Source organism: Dromiciops gliroides, chromosome 1, assembly GCF_019393635.1.
Source record: "Dromiciops gliroides isolate mDroGli1 chromosome 1, mDroGli1.pri, whole genome shotgun sequence".
In the NCBI taxonomy this organism is placed as follows: Eukaryota; Metazoa; Chordata; class Mammalia; order Microbiotheria; family Microbiotheriidae; genus Dromiciops; species Dromiciops gliroides.
The window spans coordinates 583,695,322-583,721,753 of record NC_057861.1 but is presented as its reverse complement, the minus strand read 5'-3'; the positions used below and the strand labels follow the sequence as shown (position 1 = coordinate 583,721,753).

The 26,432-nt window shown below is 37.3% G+C and overlaps 1 protein-coding gene across 1 annotated transcript in view; it reads right to left on the bottom strand.

Moving 5' to 3' along the window:
- Nucleotides 1-26,432, bottom strand: part of SNX29 (sorting nexin 29) — a 673,154-nt gene that overhangs the window by 208,682 nt on the left and 438,040 nt on the right. Inside the window, exons 17-18 of the mRNA XM_043964582.1 lie at nucleotides 25,434-25,489; nucleotides 18,556-18,637 (exon numbers count right to left, since the gene is read on the bottom strand). Of these exons, the coding sequence (XP_043820517.1) occupies nucleotides 18,556-18,637; nucleotides 25,434-25,489 (138 nt within the window). The remainder of the gene's footprint in view (nucleotides 1-18,555; nucleotides 18,638-25,433; nucleotides 25,490-26,432) is intronic.

Below are 26,432 nucleotides of genomic sequence, written 5' to 3'. Positions count from 1 at the left end.
TGTTGGAGGGGCCAGGAAAAAACATACTCATTTATTGTTGGTTAAGCTGTGAAATTGTTCAACTGTTCTGGAAAATAATTTGGAATTATGCAAGAAAAAATTCTAAATATTTCATATCCTTTAACAAAGGTAGTAAGAAATATTCATCTGTACAAAAAACTTTCTTAGTATAGCATTATTTATGATACAAAAACCTGGAATCAAATATGTGCCCAACAATTGTAAATCAATGGACAAATTTTGGTATATAAAAGTAATGGAATGCTACTGGGCTCAAAGGAATAACAAATATGAAAAACTCAGAAATATGGAGATTCGTATGGAGAGATGCAAGGCAAGGTAAATGATCAAAAGGGTGGTATATACAAAGACTATAATTGTAAAAATAAAGTCATCCTGGCGAGGCAACAAGACTCTGACCAAATGCAATTATTAATGTTAGTAAGTGTCAGACTAAAAAGGGGAAAGAAAACATTCTTCACTTCTGTTAATAATGGGTAATAAAAACACTTTTCTCAGTGAATATGAGATTGGTCACGTGTCATTAGGGGAAGTATTTATTGTGTCAAAACAAAATGTAGCAATTTTAAAAATTCAAACTACTTCATTTTCCCTCATCTCAGTAAATCTACTCCTCTCCACAAACTCCACAGAGTAATTATGCTTTCAGCTACATGGTACCACAAATAGAGAGCTGGACTTGGAATCAGAAAATTTGAGTTCAAATGCTTCCTCAGACACTTATTAGTGACCCTGGACAACCTACTACCCTGGGCTTCTCAGTGTCCTCATTTGTAAAATGAGAATATTGGGCGCCAAAGTCCCTCCTAACTGCAAATCCAGGATCCCAGTCATTCCCCAAACTTCATACTCTATATCCATACATTCACATGAAATACTTCTGGAATGAAGCTCCTCTTCATCTCTGTTTCTTGGAATCATGACACTCACATCCAAGGCTCAATTCAGGTGCCATCACTCCAATCATTCCCATTGTTAGAGCCCTTTCTCTCTTTCATTTTTCTTATATTACTATACTTTACATATATACACACACACAGATTTATACATACATACATACATATACATACACATAAACAGATAATGTGTGCATGTGTATATACAAGTATATATACTTATATACCTACACAAATATGTATGTATATATACATTTATGTGTATATGTGTAAATACATACACATATACATGCATACATATACATATATTCACACCCATACACATATACATACACATACTCTTTCCTCCCTCCCAGGAGAATGTATGTCTCTTGAGGTTCCAGAATATTTCAGTTATCCTTGTATCTCCAGAGTCCAGCAAAAGGTTGGGTACAAAGCAGGTACTTAATACATGTTTGGTGAATTTATTTCTTTGTCTAAGTCAGGTAAAATATTTGGTCAGAGAGTTATTTTAGATTAGTAACTAAAATGAAGTCTGAAGACAATCTGTGGTTTTTGGTTATCATGATTATGCCACCATGAGTATAATAGATAAATATTTATAATTTGTTAAAGGTCTCAACATTAAAAATTTAATTCTTAAATTTTCATGATATACTTTTGTTTAACATAGATGGGCAATTTAAGAGAAACACAGGAATACTTTTATTTCTAATGCTACAGCTCTTTCTTCTTTTCTCTTAAATATAGAAAAATTAAATCTGGTATCCAAGTGTTAGGTTCCTGAACAGATTGAACCAAAGTATAAATGCAACAGACCCAACTATTGGTTAGCAGTGTACCCCCATCCAAAACACTACAGCTTTCAAAATGTGGTTCTATTTTTCATCTTCAATCCTATTCTCAAGAATTAAAGTATCTAATGTTTCTCTCCAAATCTTTATTTTTCTTCCCTTTTTTGGCTCTCAGCCTGTACACCTACCTACAGTCTGCCTCACAATTGGGTCAAATGAGTCTAGTATCTTAACCCTACCTTTCCTAATGCTCATTTATACTTTCATCTTCTTTTATTCTGACTACTGTAATGCTATCCTTCAATACTTCCTCAGACTCTAATCAGTAAATTACACATTTTTCATAAATTTATCTTTGCCCTCCCCTGACAACATCCTCCAAACCTTCAGCGACTGGCTGCTTCTTCCAAACCCAAACACTCAAAGGCAGTCTGACAGCATTTTGCTTGGTGTTTACTTTCGCATGAAACTGGGATTCACAGTCACTCATGATGCTGCTGTGTTCAACATAAGGAGATAACCTTTAAAGGTTGGAACTAAAATGGCTTTTTTTAATCTACAGGGATACAGAATTCACTGTTTTAAGCAGTATCCCTTGCCTAAATAATTCATTACATCAATTTCAATGCTTCTCAAACTTCAAAGAAGAGAACTCTATCCCTTATTAATGTGTATATGAGTTGTTCAGAAGAAATAATTCTCAAAATAACAACTCAACTTAAGAACACAGAGGAAAAATGAATAAAATTTATTGAGATTTATAAAAAGACAAATTTTAACAGAAAAATTCTTTATGCTATAAAGATAAAGAGGATATGTGTGTATATTACATGCATGTTTATCTATGTATGTTAAAGCACACACCTTATACCTTGGGAAAACACACACAAATGCTGAAATGGGCTAATAGCTCTTAAATCTAAATCAAATGAGTGATTCATTGGGTCATGTATATAAACTTAGAAAGAACTTTAAAGATAATCTAATCCAACCTTCTCATTTAGAAACTAAGGACCAGGGGGCAGCTAGGTAGCGCAGTGGATAAAGCACTGGCCCTGGATTCAGGAGTACCTGAGTTCAAATCCAGCCTCAGACACTTGACACTTACTAGCTGTGTGACCCTGGGCAAGTCACTTAACCCCCATTGTCCCACCAAAAAAAAAAAAAAAAGAAAGAAACTACGGACCACACTGGTGAAATGGTTTACCATGGCTATTCAAGTAGTAAAAACACAGAAGGAATGTACTGACTCCAAAATCCAGTGATCTTTAAGGACATTTAGATACCTTAGAACAAATGCATTTCCCAAAAAAAGGGAGACAGACATTTCAAACATCTTCAAAATTGTCAAGACTACCATATATGTACATGTGCGTCCATATACCTAGGTAAACAGAAGAAAGGGCTATTAAGCAATTTGGAGGTAGGGGGGAAAGATAGGGGAAGGAGAGTATAATTCAAAGACCAAAATATTTAGATGAAAACTCCATAAATAAAAACAACCCATTCTCTTATTTTTCCAGAAAAACATTAAACTGCATATAGTATTTGACCCTATAGGTTACCAACTCTCTCTTTAGTAAATGGTGCTTTACCCTGCATGGTTCTGGCACTGAGATAAACTTACTGTGCCCTAATTCAATACATAAGAAAGAGGTGTGCAGCCTTAGCCTCTAAGGTTTTCCTGGCATTGAGCCTAAGGGAATCCGTGGATGATGATGGATTCTCCACACTAGGCACCATGCTCTGTTCCATTGCCTGGGTTAGAGAGGCAAAGGAATTAAGATTAAGGCAAGGAACAGAACTTGAATGGCCTGGTAAAGCTGGGATAGGATAGAGGCTGGAAGGTACTGGTAAGGGAAGCATCTTCAATCAGTGTTCTTTAAGTTTCTTGCTCCCTTGCCCCACTATGTCTCTCTTATCATTGATTTCCATCCCTTAATAATCAATTATACTGGGTACATTTCATGCAAGAATTACATAATGGGTAAGAAGGAAAAGGAAAGGCATAGGGAAGTTTTTGGTGCCAAGGGTCAGAGTCAGTTTATAGAATCAAAGAATTTAGAGCTGAAAAGAAATTTCATGGCCTAAATAAGTGAAGGAAAAGATACACTAATACAACTTGATTATCAACCATCCCAACCTCTCACCCAATCAGAAGTCTCCTCTACAACATCCTTGGCATATAATCATCTAACTCATAGATTGAGAGCCGCCAAAGAAAAGCACAGGAGCACATACTTGTAAGAGATCAGGAAAAGGCAAGAAGTCAATAATAAATTTCAACAAGAAGTGTTGGAAGGAAAGCAACTTATGGAGGTCAGATGCAGGCAGACAGGAAATTGAGGTTAAGCACTGAGCCTAAAACCAAGCCAAAGGTTCCAACCAAGAGTTTCTAACATACTTTTTATATAAATTGTCGAGATGAACATTACTGGAAGGGCAAAATTAGCCTAGAACCCAGGGCTTGCTTGGCTAGAGCAAAGGGAAATGGTTGAAAAGCCTAATATGAAAACAACTATGTAGACATTCATATATATGTGTATCATTTAAAAATTTATGGGGGTGTCTATTTCTGTCCCAAGTTTTAGGAAATTTAGCTGAGGTTTCTAATATAGTGTTACTGTAGAAATTAGAGGCTACTGCACCAGTTTGGGGCATTAAGCATTTATTAAAGCATACTAAATGTCAGGGAAAGTGAGAGCACATGGTTAGAAGCCCTACATACCTAGGATAGAGAGCAAAAGCCAGAGGGCAGCATGGGAGAGGCAAGAGTGTGCAAAAAGAAGAGCGACCCCTCTTAAAAACCCTCAGGGTTTTTAACCTGTCTCAGGTAGAGGTGGGTCACTCCACCTTGATCCAAGCTAATTGGCCAGCAACATTCAAGTCCATTGATTGACATGACTTAAGGGTGGTCTTAAGGTGAGTTAACTTCCTTTGAAATTCTACTGACTCTAGGCTGGCCTTAAGAAAAGTCAGGCAAGGCTCTGGAGTTAGGCCCTCGAGTGGGGGTACCATTGGGTCCCCCAGAACCCCATTATTTCACACACACACACACACACACACACACACATATATAAATATATACATACATACCCACACACACATATATCCTCCAATCTGGACTTATATCCGTAGAGTATCTTCTAGCCCAACATGCCCATTCACTTTGGCTCACAATTTCTCAAGACTAGACCACTGTAACATAATATGTCCTGACCCCTTGATATGTGGCTGTGGTCGGTCAGGGCTCCTGGAACCCCTGGGCATCCTATAACTGAATCTCCCATTTCTCCTCAGGTCTAATGTCAGAAATGTGAAGAAAACTTAATAAATTCACAATTAGATGCTGAAAGAAATGCAAAATCTAAGCCCATGGTCTCAAAAAAAAGGCAACTGAGTAAAACAAATCATTTGTCTCTAGTGCAAAGTCTTATTGACTTTGTTCAGGAAACACACTTGTTGGCATTGAATCCCCAGCACAGTGGAAGAATCAATAGACCAGGGGTCGAGAACTGGTATCCAACCACTGCTATGGCACCAATTAACTGTGTGATCCTAAATAAGGTATGTCATTTCTTAGGCCTTGGATTTTTCATCTACACATATGAGAGGAGAATAGAAGATCTCTAAGTTTCTTTCTCCCTCTAACATTCTATGAGTAAGTATTCACTGTTGATTTTCAATTGGCATATATTTTGCTTTTTAAAAGTCTGATGATTTTAACTTAAGGAAAATTAACATGGTTTTATAGCAATTGGTGAAATGAAACATTAAAGATGCTTAATTTTTAAGCACAAAAATATCACCATCCACTTAATATTTATTTTGAATTCTTGGAGGAAAAATAATTGGTTATTAGAAAGTTGATTATGAATGGTATTAGTAGTGACAATGTAATTATGTCAAGGGGGAAAAGGTATTTCCAAAAATGCATCATCAAAGTCCCTCAACTGAAGCCCAAGCAATATCGTTGACATGCTATGGAAACAACCTTAGGAGGAACCAGGAAGCAGTTTAGAAATATCAGTGGAAAATATAAACAAAACCATATAAATACACCATTGTAACAGACCTTTTTGATCTAAGGAAGAGAAGCAGTTCATGCTCACAGAGAAATTACTTAGTTATAATACACTGATATCAAAACAAAGTATACAATAGAGAGATATGCCAACTTGTGATATAGACACTTGGTCCAGAATAAAAAAAATCCAAGGCATCTTTAAATATATCAATCACATGGTCAAAATGTAGCCAAACTTAGATTAATTGATGCAATCAGTTTTAGCTGCAGGAAATGACCAAACATTTCCCCCCCTATTAGTAGAAATATAGGGGGCTTTTGTTTATTGACAGATCCAATTTTTTTGTCATTTGGTTTTGTTTAACTTTTCTTTCTAACATGGATGATTCATTGAGGGGTAGGGTATAATCTTGGGAAATGATTGTGAGGTAAAACATACAAAGCATCAATAAAACTTACATTTTCAATGAAAAAAAAAACAAACCAATTAATTAATTGATCACAAGTAAGCAGAGTTGTATCTGTTTATGAATTCCTGGACTATTATCATTCCTTTAGACCTCAAGTACTACACTTGGTCACTGACTTCTTCTGTCTTCGTGCCACAGTTACTGTGTTTCAGGGAATGGGACTAGACTAAACATACTTTCTTAAGTCACTTAACCTCCCTCTGCTTTAGTTTCCTCCACTCTAAAATGGAGGTAATAATAGCACCTGCCTCCCTGGGCTGTTGTAAGGATCAAATGAGATCATACTTGTTAAGTGTTTAGCACAATGCCTGACACATAGTATGTGTTAGGTAAATGATAAGTGCTATCATTATCATTAATGAGAAACAAAATGTTTTGTTTGCTTTTTTCCATTGGAGGGAAAAAATGGCAGAAACCAGAGAAGAATCAGTTCTCTTCTTCCTAAACTTTGCAACCAATGGTAGATCTAGATGGGGAGTATTTTCTAGTTATCCATCCTCCCACTTATAATACCCATAATCCAAAAAAGAGAAAAATGGATATCTTAATCAGCAAGCATAAAAATAATTATACTCCTGCAGTCATTGTGGGACAGAAAATGACTGATATTTTAAGGTTTGTTTGTTGTTTTTTTTCCCCCATGTGTGCTTGGTTTTTATTTTTTGTTTGGAAGAGTAACTGGGTTGAAAAGCAAAAAAGACAATGTTGTAGAAAGGGGTCAAAGGGCAAGGATAGTGAAGAGAGAGAAGGGTAATGGGAAACAGAGAGGGATCAAGTACAAACCTATTTGAAAACTAGCAGAAATACTTGACTGAAAAGAACTTCTCAAATAAGTCTATAATTAAAATCTCAGGGGGCTATAAAAATCTAGTGTTTCCAAATAATAATACTATCTTATTTTCATAACAATGTATATACTATTTTGGAAACAGTACATTTCCTTAGGTGATTCTCAGTTCACTTAAAGCATATTCTTGAGTTGCCCAGAGATAAGAAGGTAGTACTACAAACTTTACCAATTATTCCCCCCAAGGCTTAGTTTCCGATTCAAAAACCAAGAACTCTCAAAGTAACAGCTCCTTCCCTGGGGACATATATGCACACATCTTTCATTTTCAGTATTCATCCACTCTAGAAAGCAGAGAGGCCAATTCAGAATAGCAGTGTTAGTTCTACAGACTCAAGAACAAGGTACCCCAAAGCCACACTTTCATAGCATACCAAACATCTTTTTTTTTTTTAAACAATGTAATAAGCTATTAAAAGCTCTCCTGAATTCATCCATCAAAGAGGAGACAGATATTGGAAAAGAAGTTAAAATGTACTTTTCTCCAAGATTCAGAAGCTATATTCTGAAATGCATTCAATACTTCTTTTCCATGTCAGGATTTACAAATAAGATTTTCTTTTATATAATCTAGTCCAGTATCTATTCTCCAAAGATGGTATCAATTTAATAACAAACCACTTGCCTCCATGGGGGGAAAAAACAAATCATTTTTAGATAAAAAGTATGAAGGAAGAAAGATTGTGGAGTTTCAGACCCACAATACAGAGAAAAGGGTACACATGGGATTTCAGCCAATCTACCAGCTCATCTTTTTCCCTGAGATTTCTTGAGAACAATCTATAACTACTGACTCCCTCTGTTTTCATGCTTTAGTCTAACTTGTAGCAGTGTGAAATGTTCTATTAGATTGTAAATTTCATTCTTCATCCTGTAAAAGAGGAGAGGACTGTCTAACTTACAGGAGGAGGAAGACAGAGTAAAAGCAGGATTGGTTTCTGATGGTGAACCAACAATCAGGTTAGTGTCCTAGGTTCCTCCTGTGAGAGATCTTCATAGCTTAAGTACTTGGTCTCTGGATCTTTTGTTTTTAAAGGCTTGTCAGATGTCTGAGAATGTCCTGTCCTTCCTCTGTAATGACAGTACTAGACATATCCATGATGCATTCTCTGTGGGGCTTTCCAATTGTAGAGCATCACAATATAAGGTTAAATCTCCATCCAAAGTCCTTGTTCAAATTATGTTCCAGATTTTCATTTTAAGAAATAATAGTGGGGACAGCTAGGTGGCACAGTGGATAAAGCACCGGCCCTGGATTCAGAAATACCTGAGTTCAAAATCCAGCCTCAGACACTTGACACTTACTAGCTGTGTGACCCTGGGCAAGTCACTTAACCCTCGGTGCCCTCTCCCCCCCCCAAAAAAAAAGAGAGATAACAGTTATTTCATAAAAGTTTCTGAAGAACCCTTAGTAAGATACTTTGTGAAAGTTACGAAGTACTAAATGTTGCTTAGCAGAGACCCTGCTATTTGATTAAGCATGATAGATGGATGGATGGATGGACGGACGGACGGACGGACGGATGGATGGATGGATGGATGGATGGATGGATGGATGGATGGATGGATGGATGAATAGATATAAATAGGTATAGATATATAGATACAGATATCGATTTAAACAAGTTATGCCAAGTCACAGATCAAAAGAGAAGTCGACCCTTTCATGCTTTCAGAATAGAGTTGAAAATTACCTCTTCCAGACTGTGGAACAACATCCATGGGAGTTATGACAACTTTGATTCAGATCCTTCCCTTTTTTATTCATAAAAGAAAGAAAAATAAAAGAGAGAAACCGGAAACCAGAGAGGAGATGCTCTCTGTGTACGATTTTCTGATCATTCTTCTTCTGGTTAATGGATGGGGATACTAGAAAATACTCATTTTGGAAGCATTCTGATGCTGAATCAAGTTGAACATTGAAACCAACTATCTCAAAGGGCTTCTGACTCCTGGTAATGATTGAACAGTGTAACTTAAATAGATACAAACCAGTGAGGATATATGTGCAAAAATGGGCTTGGCACAAGGAGGTGAATACTAACATTTAATGAAAAACATGAAATTGTGCCTTAAACTGATTAATTTCAGTTTTCCTAAAGCACCACAATTAAATATACTTCAGTGCTTCCAGGAACCATGATTTCATGGAAAAAGACACTGTTTCCATCAGTTCAAATTGTAATCCCTTATACACATTACTAGAAGATTTTCACAAATCACTATGACATTGGGGGAGGGGGGGTGCAATGAGGGTTAAGTGACTTGCCCTGGGTCACACAGCTAGTAAGCATCAAGTGTCTGAGGCTGGATTTTGAACTCAGGTCCTCCTGAATCCAGGGCCAGTGCTTTATCCACTGTGCCATCTAGCTGCCCCCTACTATGACTTAAAAAAACAAACAAACATTACCTTGTAGCCAAAATTGTGGTGATATGTCTCTACAAACTGATCTAGAGGCTGCATGGTACAATGAAAAGAAAATCAGATTTGAAATCAAAAGAGCCTAGGTTCAAATCTGAGCTCTGCCACTTTACTATCTATGTGATCTTGGGCAAGTCACTTAACTTTTCTAGACCTCAATTTCTTCATCTGTAAAATGAGGTGGTTGGACTACATGACCCTACACTATGACATCATGATCCAAAACTGACAATCCACTCAAATACTTCCAGCTAAAGAGAAGTAATACAAAACTTTGCTGATGTGGCCCTTCTTGTTGTTTGTCTTTCATTCTAGAAGAAGACCAATGACATCATGAAGGTGATGTCTTGACTTGCAAGTGAACTGGATTTGAGTGAAGCAGAGAGCAACATAGCTCAGAGTCAATCAACCTTGCTCTCTCCTCCAGAGTCACTGGTGTCCAAGAAGTCAGAGCCATCTCTATTATCATAAGATATACATAGGATTTTATTTGAATTTAAGTAATTGGAAAATGGGGAGAGATTGAGAACAAGATTTCATCCTATGTAGGAAATTTCCATGTGGCAATTCCCTTCAGTGATGTAGATCAACAACTAATCTGTAACTTATGGGCTTAGAAAGTTGCTTAGATACTTAACACTTACTAGCTGTGTGACTGTGGGCAAGTCACTTAACCCTCATTGCTCATCTCTCCCCCCCCCCAAAAAAAAAGTTGCTTAGGATGCTGAGGTTAAGTGAAATTTAGTATAATAATATCGCTCAATTTTGGCTATTTTCACAGTTATGTTTTTATTTTTAAATAAGGTGTGAAAAATTCAAGGTCATAACTCTGAGAGCTCACAAAAAGAATCTCAGCCAAAAGTCTCTGATCTCAGATGACAGAACCCTACCTCCCCACTCCCTACCCTGCCCCTGGAATTCTTTTGCATTTACTTATCCATGTACATGTTTCCTCCAGTAAAATATAAACTTACTGAGGATAAAACTATTTTCATACTCAGAAGTGAGTATCCTGCCTGGTAAACAGTAAACAAATTGTTAGTAAAGAATTTTTTTAAAAATTTTGTTGAATTGGTGACCATGTACTACTGCTCTCTAATGGCAACATCCTCAAATTGAAGGTTCAGTTTACTTGAATTGCCAAAAAAAAAAAAAATTGCCAAAAAAAAAAATTTTGTTTAAAGGCTGAATCTAAACACCCATACTTATAAAGTGATTGCAAACTGTATTCCTGAGCTTAGCACAATGCCTGCTTGACATATAGTAGGCATTTAATAATTGTTTGTTGACTTGACTTGATATGTGGAAGTATTTACAAAGCTTCATCTATATTTCCCCATCCAGCACTTGATGTGATGAACTATATTTATCTGCAAAGTAGTAATAGTCCTAGATTAAAGGTAACTAGCTCTTGCTCATGCCTTTGTTAAGAGAGAATTGCAACTGAACTAAAAAACCATCAATACCTCCACTAACAACGAATCATTTCTGTATATAAAAAATGAGGTCTCAGCGAAAAGTAAGAGAAAAGTCCATTTCCTTAAGGAATCTATTAATCATCAAACATTTATTAGGCACCTATTATGGTACTGGGCATGGTACTAAGTATGCAGATACGGAAAAAAGAAGAGGAGAGGAGAGGAAAGCTACAAGTGATCCATAAATTCAACTTTGTGGATGTTAGTTTCTCTCTTTGGAACCTCAAAATAGTCCCCGTTGCTGCCAATTTACTTCCTACAGCCAGAACAAAAGTTTGACTTCATCAGTGAATAGCAGGCAATAGAAGTGGTTTCTCACTGGTAATCTATTCTGTTCAAGATCAGTATCTACTCAATTTCAATAGTGTATTTTTAATGAAGATGTCACAACAGTCAGATAAAAATCTGTTACTACTATATGGTTGGTAAAGGCATCTACTCTAGGAGACCAAAGATCTCTATCACAGATCTAAACACAAGCAGCTCTGTTCATGCTTATTAAAATGATCCAAAAAGCCTGATATATTGCAGTGGAACAAGGATAGTTTCCTGATGTTCCCCGAGGCTATAAATCTCTTTAATTCATTCAATCACAACCAGAGAAACAAACATGCAAGTTTATGTGAGAAAGTGAAAAATGGATGTTGAGATGGCCCTGTCTATTCTTGGAGTTTTAAGTGAACTTCCCAGCTCTGTCTCCCTATGCAGTGATCTATCCGGTGCTGGCTTCATTCCCATTTTCAGCTCCAATAGTCACAGTTTCACACAACACTGGTACATCCCCACTAAGAACTCCTGAAGGCTTCAGGTTGGACTCCATTCAGAGTTCCTACAGGCTTAGACCCTGTTTACTGGAGCTTACAATGGTTTTTACCTCCCCTCCTCCCCTTTCCAAGAGCTCACAGGCTTTTGGTTATCTTCTTATGATGTCCTCAATTAATTGGATGGAAGAATTGCTGTAAATGTTATTTGGTCTCCTTTATCATTGCTCCATTTGCTGTCCTTGCAGATCTTTGCTGGATAGAGGATCTCCAATAGGATTTCTCATCTTGTCCTTTTAACCAGAACTCAGTTCTTAAGAGTTTCTCACTTCCCATGGATTTACTTTCCCTGAAGAAATTTTGTCCATGGATTCTAATCTAACCTTTCTGTGACCCCTGTGAAATCTGCTCTCCCAATATGTATGCCTATCATACTATACACAGCTGTTCTCTGCTTCCTAAATATATAGTCCAAGTTGGAGTGGTTACAGAATCCCAAGGTATCCATTGTTTCTCCTTTAGTAATTAGTTCCTGTTGATGGCATGGATCTCTGAACTCAATGACTGGTACAAGACAATGAGGCCACGTGCTACTCCTGCAAACCTTCAGTTATTAAAAGAAGCAAAGGAAGGTCTCCAAGTGCTTTGGGTTTATCCTCTGAGAAAGATTTATGAGAAGACATGGATTAGAACTGTGCAGGATATGGGAGCCTGGACGTGCTGTTATCTGTACCAGGAGAGGGACCATCTACACTGATGAGGTCAAGGGTCCATCAAAGTACTGTCTACATGCATGGCTATTGTCACTGTAGTGCGACCTATCCTGGAGTCTACTTTGGCTAATATTTTTTAAAAGGTCTCTTCTTTGAGCAATGGGGAGAAAGATGTTTATATAACCTTTAAGAAAGCCTCATAAATATCTAAGACTATGAAAATGATTAAGCACACTTCATTTGAGCAAAATAGAGAAAGATATGGCTGGAGGTATTCATCTTGAATTCTCTCATTATTTCATTAAAATGTCTTCCCTTTCTTATCGAAACTTTTCATTAAATTATTAGGTACTATGCTCTCTATGATCAATTAAGGAAATATGTAAATAAGGAATTTCATAAGGAAATATGAAAGCAATATTGGCTGTACTTGCATTGCCTGGTGAAAGCATGTAGCACACTCAGTCTGGGAAAAGCTGAGCATATCATTGCCCTAAGCTACATACTAGGCTACCTGTTAGATCTGCATGGTACAAAAGTAGCCATAGGTTCATCTATTTTTGTTTTTTTGTTTTAGTGAGGCAATTGGGGTTAAGTGACTTGCCCAGGGTCACACAGCTAGTAAGTGTTATGTGTCTGAGGCCGGATTTGAACTCAGGTACTCCTGACTCCAGAGCCAGTGCTCTATCCACTGTGCCACCTAGCTGCCCCGGTTCATCTATTTTTGATGGAGAAGACTCAGAAGGTGCAAATACTTTCGTACTTGAAATCCAAATGCAAAGTAGAGACCCTGAAATTAATATCCAACATGCATCTTTTAATATAATCCAGCAAACATTTATTAATGCCTAATATATTTCAAACAGTGAGCTACAAAGATGTGACAGGGGGCAGCTAGGTGGCGCAGTGGATAGAGCACCGGCCCTGGAGTCAGGAGTACCTGAGTTCAAATCCGGCCATAGACACTTAACACTTACTAGCTGTGTGACCCTGGGCGAGTCACTTAACCCCAACTGCCCCGCAAAAAACAAACACACAAAAAAGACGTGACAGAATTTTTCTTCAAGAAACTTACAGTTATAGGATCTGTGTACAACAGCTATGATGCAACACAGAGATGAGTACAAAGGAAAGATCTATGCAAAGTAATTTTAGCATTCTTTTTGTTGTTTTGAGTTTCAAATTCTCTTTCTTCCTCCAGCCCCTCCCCACTCATTGAAAAGACAAACAATACCTGATATACATGGGAAGTCATGTAAAACATTTCTAAGTTAACCATGTTGCAATTTTTTTTAAATGCAAGAAAAACAGGGTGAAAAACAATATGCTTTGGTCTATACTCAGTTCATCAGTTATCACTTGGGAGGTAGACAGCATTTTTCATCATGAGTCCTTTGGAATTCATTTGGATCTTGTCTTGATCAGAGTAACTAAATCTTTCACAGTTGATCATCCTCACAGTATTGCTGTGACTATATACAATGTTCTCCTGATTCTGCTCACTTCACTTTACAACAGTTCTTATCAGTTTTTAACCCATTCCCATCATTATTTCTTACAGCACAAAAGTGTTCCATCACAATCATATACCACAACTTGTTCAGCCATTCTTCAATTGATGGCCACCTCCTCAATTTCCAATTTTTTGCCACCACCAAAAGAGATGTTATAAATATGCCGACTGGTTGAGTTCTTCAAGGCCTACCTCAAGTTCTACCTCCTTCATGAAACTTTCTCTAGTTATCAACTCTTCCATGCCACTCAGAATTCTTAGTACTCTGAGGTTTGTGTCAACCAATCAGCATGTGTTAAGTATCCATTATGGGCCTTCTAGGCAAGTGGTGTATTCCTATTAGGCCTGGGAAGGATGGAAACCAGTGCAAAGGCTAAGATGGGAAATGAAACATCGGGTATGAAGGACAGCAATTAAGCCAGTTTGGCTATAACATAATAGAGATATGAAGCAAATTTATAAGCTTGGGAAGATAGGGTGAAACCAGATGGTAAAGGGCTTTAAATGCCAAAGAAAAGAGTCTATTCTATCCTGGAGGCAATCAGGAACCACTGAATCTTCTGAACACAGGGGCAGGTATGATATGGTCAGAACTGTGCTTTAGGAAAATCACTTTAGCAACAGTATAGAGGTCAGATGAGAGGAAACACAAGGCCAATTAAGAGGCTAATGAAATAGTTTATGTGAAAGTTACTGGGGGGGGGGGGGCAGCTAGGTAGCACAGTGGATAAAGCACCGGCCCTGGATTCAGGAGGATCTGAGTTCAAATTCGGCCTTTGACACTTGACACTTACTTGCTGTGTGACCCTGGGCAAATCACTTAACCCCGTTGCCCCGCAAAAAAAAGAGAAAGAAAGTTAATGAGGGCTTAAACTAATTAAGTGGTGGTTGTGTGAGAAGAGAAGAGGCAGATATGAGAAATGTTGCAGAAGACTGACAGGTTCACTGACAGAAGCAGAATTAAATTAGTCTGGAAATTCGGATGGAAGCCAGAATGTAGAAGGCTTTGAATGCCAGGATAAGCAGCTTATATATAATGTAGTAGGTGGTAGGGAACTTCTGAAATATAACAGTAGTCTAAGCAAGACTCAGTGGATCCTTAAACCATAGTCGACACAGTGGGGTGTAGAGAGGAAGTAGGGGGTGCAAGGGTTATTGGATAAGTACATATAGTACTGGCAGCAGTTGGTAATGGATAACAATGATAACATTTGTGAAAGGCTGTGAGATTGGCAAAGTGCTTTCTGCACAACCTTCCTGAAAGGTAGGTATTACAATGATTATCCCCAATTTGCAAACTGAATGAGGTGGTCTAAAGTAGGAAGAAGAGTAAAAGGTAACTCATATACTACACAGAAAACATGCAATTATTCTACAAACGAATATTTCTATTTGAAGTCAGGCTTAATGGCTTCCCCAACTCCTAATCTGTTAAGGAAAAAACAATTTTCTTGTGATTAGTAAGATTTTAAAAAATATGACAGAGACAAACAGAGAGACAGCTATTTGTAATGCCCCTTCAGTTAAGCAAAGAAAACAGACCCTTTTAGCCTATTCCCTTATGTTTTCCAATTCCAGAAGCTACAAGAAGAGCAAAGATAGGCTAGAGGTTTATTGACTGTAATCCACTAAGTGGTCCAGAGGTGTATGGATGCCCAAGCTTGCTAGATGTAAAGTTCTTGAGGAGGGTGATAGCAAGAACAAAGACGGATTTTGCCCTAGTTTATCTTATCGTAACAGCACACAAACCAGCCAATGCTGGCTAAAAAAGCAACAGAGAAATCAAAGACCCAAATGGCAAATTAAATCCGGAGCTGGATTTAGGACCCCCGTGAAATATAAAAGTCACATCAGAAGGGACCCAACACAAACAAGAGAGAGATTTACTAAAGCCTCAATCATGTTGCTTTTTTTTTTAAGTTGGAATGGAACCCACCTGGAAAGAAAGATTTATGCCAACTCCTGGAGGTACCATTAGTTTTCAAATTTCTGCATCAAACTCAATTTCATATTTTTCTGCTTAATGAATTCTTTATCTGCCTAGCTACAGACCAACAAATTATAAAAAGGGAGAAATCTAGGTAAAATAAAACACAAGTGTCTATGGGATAAATCTTTCATCTTGGAAAGGAATATTTGAGAAAAACCAAAATGCAATGTCCAAAAACACCATCAACTGACCCAAAAAACACATCCTACTTATACACTCTGGGATCTATTATTAAAAGGGAGGGAAAAGATGTCACTTTCCCAAGACCCATAAATACGTTGAGCTAGGACAAATATTTCAAAATGAATGATGTCATTTAATTATTTTTTCCAGAATTTAAATACTGAGGTCTTCTCTAACATACATAATATTTAAGAAAGATTCTCTGTTATCTCCAGAGAAGGAAGCTAATGCTGAAAGAGATGCTTTTCAGAAATCATGGCCACATTTTTTAAAAAAGTAAACTGAGTTTTACTAAGCAAATGTAAATGAAAACAACAGAAGTTAACATTTGTTATAGCCATACTAAAATGTTGAAGTACATCACACAGAGGAACTGTAGGCAGATAATGATTCCAATTGGCCCTACCTACACTGTCAAATGGAATGTAGGTTTCAGAAAACAAACATTTACTTCTATACAATTTTGAAAACCATAATATTTGCTTCCAAAAGGGACCCATTTGTTTCAGGGACAAATTAAATACAACCAGAGTTGTCAATGGCACAGCATCTTTTGCAGTACACTTTGGGATAAACATACGCCAGCACTGATGTTTTGAGGTCATTTCTTTTGCACCCTACACAGGTACAGTTTTTGGAAATAAGGACACATGTAGGCAAAGTTTTCCAATATGCTTCTAAAAACATACTGAGTAGCCTTATCAATTACTGATCAGACACAATAATCAATAATTCTGTTACTGATGTTAGTAACTATTACTGATGCTAGAAAAAGGACAAAAATAATACTGCAAAAAAAAGGTGTTGTGACAAGACTTTACAACCTCAAAAAAAGATATCAAAATTCTAAAGGGGACACTTTTACAGTAATAAAAGCTATTTAGTAACTGGCATTTCTCTTATTCTCTTAAATCTGGGTTGCATACTCAAAACTCAGGAAGGATGGACAAAGCTCTATAAAAGCTCTGAATACAAAAAACAGAAGTGAGGTAGCTTTAATGCTATTAAGTGCTGTGGAAACCATCTCCCTGGCAACTACATATTTTCTGTATCCATTTCATTCAGGATCTGACTTTCAAAGGCTGAAAATTCCCAAATATCTTCATGGCAAAGAAAAATGAATAAAAAATGTTTGTTTGTTCTTAAAGGTCATGGAAGCCTCTAGGGTGACGGAACATTCTAATTTCACTTTAAAATAGAAGTGTTTGCTTTCTCCTTTCATTTTCCAAGCAACACCTTGCAGCTTTCTCATGACCTCAAAGCAGAACTGGAAAAGATCCAGACAGGAGAAGATCTGGGGGGTATTTTTGTTTGTTTGTTTTGTTTTGAGGATTTGGGTGAGAAAAGGAAGAAATGAAAGGAAGAGGATATTTGGAAATCTGCTTTCTCTAATTTGTTTTTTTTTAAACCAGAGCTCAGATTTTTCCAATTTTTATTATAGTGATATTGTTGCCTAGCTGAACATGAAAGATAAAATAAGTTTCCCCTGCATATTTCTTTGCCAAAAAAAACCCATTTCTATCAGCAGGATTTCAAATTGGATATATATGCAGCTGCACCTAAACCTGTTATTCATACAATGTGTGCATTCCCTTAAAAAAAAAAACCTGTTCCAAAATACCAAGTATGGTGAGTAATTTAGGAGAAGCATCTTAATTATCAGGTAGCTATAGTCATTTATTATTTAATATCCAAGTAAGAAAAATGGTAGGCAATAAGATTTTTCACATAGTTCATAAAAGTATAGAACTCTTGAAAGCTACCAGAGAAAGTGTTTTAAAGTTTGGAAAAACCAAGTTATAACACAGGATGTGAAGAATCAATCAATCATAACCAGGGATCAACTGATAATACGTTCTAAAAACAAATCAATCCTGAAAGATGAGAACTCCAAGCACTACAGTCTCAATGTATTGAAGGGGAAAAAAATTAAGTATATAGGACAATTTTAAAAGTACAAACTATGAAGCAATTCTATTCTTCCACTATTACTAGACCTTAGGAAAGAATCTATGAAGTTTATATTCATTTCTTCATTTATCACTCACAAGAGTAGAAGATCTTGCTGTTGTAATGTGTTGTTCCCTTAAAACTCAAGAACAGTATGGTTTCCAGCAAGCTCAGGTAGAGGTAGAATTTTTCTTCATTATGTTAAAATTTTTGCCTGAACTGTGTGACTAAAAAATTAAGACAAAATACTTCCTGTAGTGGGTTCTACAGTTTAATATTTAGAGTAGAGGAAGTTGGGGGATAGAGAGAAAGGAGAAAAAAAGAGCCAGAGAATGAAGTGTAGCTGATTCATATATATTTAATGTTATCTCTAAGACAGAGAGATCATACATGGTAGAAATAGGAAAAACAATAAAATAGCCTTGGAGAAGTTTTGATTTTCTGTAATTACCCTTACAAAGTCTACCTAAGAAGGTGCTAAGGTGCTCACCTGATACACATGGAATGCATTAGCAGCCTTCCCCCGAAGAAAAACAGAGGGAATCCAGACATTTATCAGAGCTCGGTTTGATCTAACCAAAATAAAGAGAGAGAAAATAGTCAAAATGGGTCACTGTCACTCATTGTTTGAAAATCATGAAACTAAACAAATGATTTCATCTATAACTTAAAACACTGAGAGAAAAACAATTTCCAACAACATATGCTTTTATTTAAAACTAAGTAAGGGGGCAGCTAGATGGCGCAGTGAGCACCGGCCCTGGAGTCAGGAGTACCTGAGTTCAAATCCGACTTCAGACACTTAACACTTACTAGCTGTGTGACCCTGGGCAAGTCACTTAACCCCAATTGCCTCACTAAATTAAAAAAAAAAAACTAAGTAAGAAACTATTTCAGTATAGTGTGTCAATCTATAAACTGTCTTCAAGGAAAAGTTGGATTTAAAATATTTTTTTTTCCTTCCACTAATGGCTAGATCCAAATTACAGCAGAGCAGACAGCATTATAGGCAATGGGAACAATTCAAAATCAACTGTGTTCTAACTATAAAAACAGGATTGCATGACTGTGGAGGTACCAGACCCTCCTGCTCATTAAAGCTGTTGTAGTGGTAAATGCATTTTCAAGAGTGTTCTCTCTAAAGAGCAGCTCATAAAAATTCTCTAACTCTTGCACTTAGAGCACAATTTGAGATGTTTACTATGGAAGCATTTGTGATGCAATGTTCTCTCAACCTCTAGAGTAAAAAGCATTTTATTTAACCAGGAAAACAGCACTCCAACTAATAGCTGTCTCCTGAGGCAGGATTTCATCTAAGCTCAACTCTAAGGTAGTGACCCCCTCCAGGAAGAAAATAAGACTTATTGATCACAGCCTGCATTTTGGAGTCTACAAATCAGTTTGTATGTCTAATGAAATTTCTTTTGTAAAAATCATAATAATTGTACAAGTGTCCAGAGCCACTTCCTTTAATTACCCTATAAAGATATTTCAGGACACAACTAATCTAGGTATTTTATTAACAAAGATAGCTGCAGTCAGAAAGATATTCTGGCATCTTCTTTAAAGATCCACTTAAAGGTTATAAGTCCCATTAAATGATACAGATTTCATGTCAAATAGTCTAGATTCATATTACAAAATTCCCCACCAATCATGGATTCCATTTTAACAGCAACTCTCAGAAGCAAAGTGTGTGTGTGTGTGTGTGTGTGTGTGTATGTATATATGCATATATATATATATATGTGTGTGTGTGTGTGTGTGTGTGTGTGTGTGTGTGATTAAAGAGTTTTCATTTAGTCAACCTCTCTACAATCACTTATTGTAAACCAGACTCTACTTATCAACTTTTAGGAAAACTCATGCTCACAGAACCTGCTCTTTGGTTTTAAACTCAGCTCATCTATTGGCCCTTCCCACTTTACCTTATCTAGAATATTAACTGTTGCCTGGCTAAATTTATTTTGTTTTGTGGAGCAATGAGGATTAAGTGACTTGACCAGGCTCACACAGCTAATAAGTGTCAAGTGTCTGAGGCCAAATTTGAACTCAGGTCCTCCTGAATCCAAGGCCGTTGCTTTATCCACTGTGCCACCTAGCTGCTGCCTGGCTAAATTTAACTGACTGCTAAGCCTTTGCGAAGAAAATCCCAAATGGGGTCATAAAGAGTTAGACACTGAAACAAGTCAACAACACCAACAACATGACTGCAGAGTTAAAACTCAATGCTGCCTTAAGACCCTTAAACTCTCTCATTTTCTTAATGCTGTGTTCTTCCATTCTTATCATTGGAGTACGTCTATCTTGTGATTTCTTCAATCTGGTTCCCATCAGAGGTTTGTCAAAGAATGTCTCAGAGCTGTGAATAACTGGCCCAGTAACAAATACATGTTGTCTCTCTTCAGGTGGGCCGTTTACCACACTCCCTGTGGACTTTGTTTCACATTATCTACATTTCCTTAAGCCTTCCTCACCGCTATGCTATCCTTTACAGAAAGCAATGCCTTCATTTCAGCTGCTTTTCCTCATTAGATCCTAATTACATGCTTCCAATTGTCCAAACAAGTCTTTCCTATGAGGGTTCAGGTAGGAAGGAAGAGTTTTATTTTTTCCACCACATTTTGTTACTTCATTTTCCTCTATTTACTCAAAGCCCATTCTTTTGCCCATTCTTCTGACCTCTATATTCCATTTGACACAGATAATAAGTCTATGACCCACTCCATAATAAAATTCTCTCTTCTGACTCTACAATATCCTGCGGGGGCAGCTAGGTGGCACAATGGCCCTGAAGTTGGGAGAACCTGAGTTCAAATCTCACCTCAGACACTGACTAGCTTGTGTGACCCTGGGTAAGTCACTTAACTCCAAACTGTCTTAAACATCCTGGGCCATTTCCAGTTGTCCTGATATATATATCTTACCACTGGATCCAGATGGCTATGGAGGAAAGAATGAGACTGGTGACTTTGCACAGCCATCCCTGACTTAAATCTAATTCACTGCAAGTCATGACATTACCTCCTGATGTCATGATCCTCTTTGAGAATGAAGGACAAAAATAACAATATCCTGCATAAATTTCTGACTTATCCTTTAGGGGATTCTTTTCCTCTTCCCTATCTCTAACTACAAGCATTCTCACAGGGTTCATACAGCAACTCTTTGCTCTTTTCTCCCTGTCCAATCACTCTCATGACTTCATTATCTCCCATTTGGATGATGTTCCAATTTATATCTCCATCCCTGACATTTTCCTTAACTAGTTCCATAGCGCCAATTTCTTGCTTGAAGCACCATCATATCATATCAGACTCAACACATCTAAAAACCAAACTTATCAACAACTCTGCTTCCCCCTCCTCCAAATTTTCCTGTATACATATGTCATAATGATTTCACTAAAATATGACTTCCATCATATAATTCCCTTGCTAGAAAACCTTCCACTAGGGGGCTCTTATCTTTACATTTTTATTAGTAGATTAATTTTATTGAGCATTGGGTCAGAGATTTAGAAATGAAAGAGAACTTGAATATCATCTGAACCAGCTCCCAGATCAATACATTAAAAAGCATCCATTCTCTAGGCATACAAGCACAAAGATTCATTCTTTCTTTTCTTCCTTCATTCTATGTTGGACACTGAGGAAAACAAAGAAGTACTATTTGCTAATATTCTCCATATATCTCAAAATACTATCCCTAGAAATTTTGGAGAAGATATGCTTCTCAAGAAATTTTCATTAAATAGCACCAAAATTCCAGGCCAATCCTCTTACACAAAAGAAAGTCTCTACAATTCTACACCATTCTCCTTGTAAACACATAAACTACAGTCTGTCATGGGTAATAATGAGTGTCTAAAGAATGGTCTTTGATATGTCAACCAGAGATTGATGAGAAATGATGAAGTTCCTGCTTTGGTCTCCCTGGCTATCATTTTTCTTAAATAGATCATGAAAAAAGTCAAAGCTCAAACCAAGCTATGTGGATAAAAAAGGGACAAGTGAATTTTTAGCTCAATGTTTATGTCAACTTTCAGCAAGATAAAGTTAGGATGACAATCAGTATAATACCAATTTTTATTTCTAATGCATATAGAAAGCATGGGTTTGTTTTATGATCTGATCATTATGCCTAATTGCTTTTTTAGTAATCTCTCTAACATAATTTAAATAGCTCCTTACATCCTAACTATTCTATGAGGACTACCTAGATGGATCAGAAGGGAAACAAAAATTTTCCCTAATCACACAGGTAACGCTCTTCATTTTTGCCACAATTAACTCTAACATTTTCATTTAAAAATATTTACTGAGTGACATTTTTGTAACTAGCAATCTAATGCCTCAACTTGTATCATTAAGTGGTCCTGAAAAAAGGTCCAGAGAAATAATGGTACAAATGGGCAATCAACTGACTGATGTTACGTTGGGGTTTTGCAACTTTATAATGTATTGATGATACTGTTGCAAATCTTCACAGTTTTCTCCTGTTTCTTAACAGCTACACTGCCTTTGGACTTCTTTGAACCCCTCCATCATGCCTTCTTTTCCTAGGAAATTTGCATTATCCTGCAAGATTGAATCTACATCTTGTCAGCACTTCCTGTCCCTCTGATTAGACGCTCTGACTGGAAGGTAGTGCCATGGGCTTCAGGACCTGTATTTAAGGAGCTCAGCACAGTCTTCTCATTTCCCATTAGCTACATTCCCTTTAAACTTCTTCAGACTTCCCCATCATGCCCCCTTGCCAGGTGCCTTCCCATCCTCTCATACTTTTACCTTCCTTTTTAGCTTCCTTTCATATGTTGTCTTCCTCATTAGATTGTAAACTCCTTGAAGGCAGGGAATGGGAATATCTGTTTTTATTTGTATTTGTATCCCCAGAGCTTAGCACAGTGCCTGACACATACTATGTACTTAATGTTTACTGACTGTCTGGAGCTAACCCTCTAACTGTGGGCATCCCACACAGCTTTTTCCTGAACCCTCTTCTTTTCTCCTTCTATCCAATTTCACTGGGTGATATCATCAACTCCCAGAGATTCAATTATCATATTTATGCTAGTCTCAAATCTATCAAGTCCAAACCTCTCTACTGACCTCTGGTCTCACATCTCCAACTACCTTTCAGACATCTCAAACTAGATGTCTCATAAACATCTTAAATTCAACAAAACAGAACTTATTTTTCTCCCAAATCCTCCCCCTCTTTCTAATGGCTCTATTATTGTCAGTGGTACTAAAAACCTCCTAGTCATCCAGGCTCTCAACCTAAGGGTCATCCCCAACTCGGAGCTATCTCACCACCCATATCCATTCAGTTGCTAAATCTTGTTAATCTTATCTTCACCCATCTCTCACATATATCCTCTTCTCTCCTCAGACATGGCCACCACCCTAGTACAAGTCCTCCTCACATCATACCTGGCTTATTTGTTTATTTTGGTGAGGCAATTGGGGTTAAGTGACTTGCCCAGGGTCACACAGCTAGTAAGTGTCAAGTGTCTGAGGCTGGATTTGAACTCAGGTCCTCCTGAATCCAGGGACAGTGCTTTATCCACTGTGCCATCTAGCTGACCCCAAGAGCATTTTTAGTAGCTTTTGGCTAGAGATGGAGGGGACCTAACATGAGCTCATCACTCCTACACTCTAATAAGTTATTGTGAAAAAGTCAAAATTCCCTTCTTATTCATTGGCTTCTTAACCAGTTGGTTTCTTCCAATTCTGCCTCTGTCTTCAATAGTCCTTCCTTTCAATGGCAGCAGTGAAGGAAATATCACTTGTGTTTCTAAGGATTTCAGTTTCTTCCTGAAGACTTCATATTCCTTAGCAATGCTTTCTAAAAGCCTTCTTGCAGTATGATTTATGCCATCACAAATGGCCATTTTGATCAATCTTACTGTGTGAGAAAATAAAAGGGTTTTGGGAATGCCCAAACACCGCCCCCTTTCCAGGGGATTGATTGGATTAAGATTGATTGGATTGGGGCAGCTAGGTGGCGCAGTGGATGGAGCACTGGCCCTGGAGTCAGGAGGACCTGAGTTCAAGGCCACCCTCAGATACTTAACACTTACTGGCTGTGTAACCTTGGGCAAGTCACTTGACCCCAATTGCCTCACCAAAAAAAAAAAAAAAAAGATTGATTGGATTGACTGATTTAGCTGATTAACTCACTTAAAGTTAATTCAATTAAAAACCACACCTGCCTGGCCCTCAAGAGGGTGTGTTCTCAGAGGGTGTGAACTCTGACCTCAACAGGGGACCACCCTCAAGTCCAGTAAACCAATAGATTTGCATAATGCTAGCCAATTAGGTTTGAGCAGTGTGAAAGGGCCAGCTCTTTTTCAGAATCAGCAGGGAGTAAGTGCAGGAACATTCAGATTCTCCCAGAGGCACTCTTGGTGGCAGAGGACTTGGAAGAAGAAGCAGGCCAGTCTGAGCTCTATTTTTCCTCTAGGCTAGAAGGCCAGGCTGAGCTCTATTCTCTCTAGGCTACATAGGCCTTTTCTTAACTTTTGGAGACATGTGTGCTCTCTTTACTAATATTTAATATACTTTAATAAATGCTGAATGCCCCAAAAGTGGTGCTAAAGCTTCTAATGTATATGTAACAAATATATTAGAAACCCCAGCTAATTTTTCCCAAACTTGGGACAGAAATAAGGCAATCACATATAGTTCTACTCTCTCCTTCTCTATTGACCTTTTCTATGTACTTAGTATATCCTTACTATCATTATTTGTGTTCACATAGATTATAAACTCTTTGAGGACAGGGAATTCATAGATCATGAGGTGGGTGTGCCAGTATACCCAGTCCATATTCTGTGCAAATTTATGCAAGCAATTCTGTTATTTTTCATCTCAAATATCTGCAGAACCTTGATAGGTCTTATAGCCTATGTGTAGCATTGCATACACAGGCATATAATTGTTTAATTGAATTGAATATGTAAGATGTTAGAGGCCTTCTTATTTTTGTTGTAGAAAGGTAACAATGTATCACTCAAACCATATACCTATTTTCTCTTGCTATCATTACATTAGCAGCCCACCTCTTTTTTCTAAATATATGTCTATGTATGTATATACAGATATATGTGTTTGTGTATATATATACACATACACATATATACATACATATATATATAGACAGACATACACACACACACACACATCTCCAAGACTTTGTCATTTCAAGTGATCAGCTTGAGATCTGAACCCTTTTGAAAGATCTGAATAGTGATTTTTTTTTCTCCTTATGGTATAAAAGCTCAGGGATAAGCCTGGCATTGGGTGTCAGCCAAATGAAACCATTTCCATTTTCAAGTGCATCTTTAAGATGCTGAAGACTTACATTTCAAAATCTGACAAACTTTGATCTTCAGATGTTTGACTCAAATCTCCAGGCACCTGGCATCACAAGAGAGAAAGAAAAGGCATAACTGTTATTATGGGATATGCATAACGATGGTAGAATTCTTCCTCTGAACGATTCCTGAACATTTCACTGTTAAGAATGCAGCTAAAAAGCTATTACTGAAAAACAATAACAGGTTTGGGGGAGAATGGGTGGGGGGCATGTTGCAGTAATAAAAATATGTCACCAGTGAGAGATCTCAATTATCTTTATGGGAGGAAAGCTGCTAATCCTATTGAGATAATCATAGGCATGTAAGAGCATGTAATTTTGGAGCTATAAAGGACTAATTAGAATCCTAGATGGAAGGTATCAGATGTATGGATGAAAAATACATATGACAAATTATCACATACACAGTATGTAGAGATAAGATACCAATGCCTACCTTTAAGCACAGCACTATTTTCCCCCAATGATAAATGAGGTTATGTTCATGAAAAGAAATTTCTAGAAAATCCTCTGGTAAAATCTTTCAAAGGAGGATGGATAAAAGAAACTAACTGACATATATACACAAGCATCCATTAAGTGCTAAGACAATGTTAAGCCTCATAATCATCAGGGGGAATATCCATATGCTGGAGTGAAACTACTAATCAATTAATCAACAAATAGTGATTAATAAGTGCCTATGTGATGAAATAATGGGATTTCGCAGATACTCAAAGACCCACCTGGAGATTAATCTATACTGATTGAATCAAGTGAGGGTGACTGACTGCTGATTAAGCCTACTGCAAGTTAATTGGATTGTATCAAGTTAATTGGATTGCAATCACACCTGGCTATCCCTTAAGAAGGTATTGTTCTCAGAAACTAGACTGTGAACTCAACTGGAGGACACCTTCAAAGCCAATGGATTTGGATGACACCAACCAATCACCTTGAAGGAGTGTGTAAGGACCGCCTCTGTTCCAGATCTATAAAACGCTT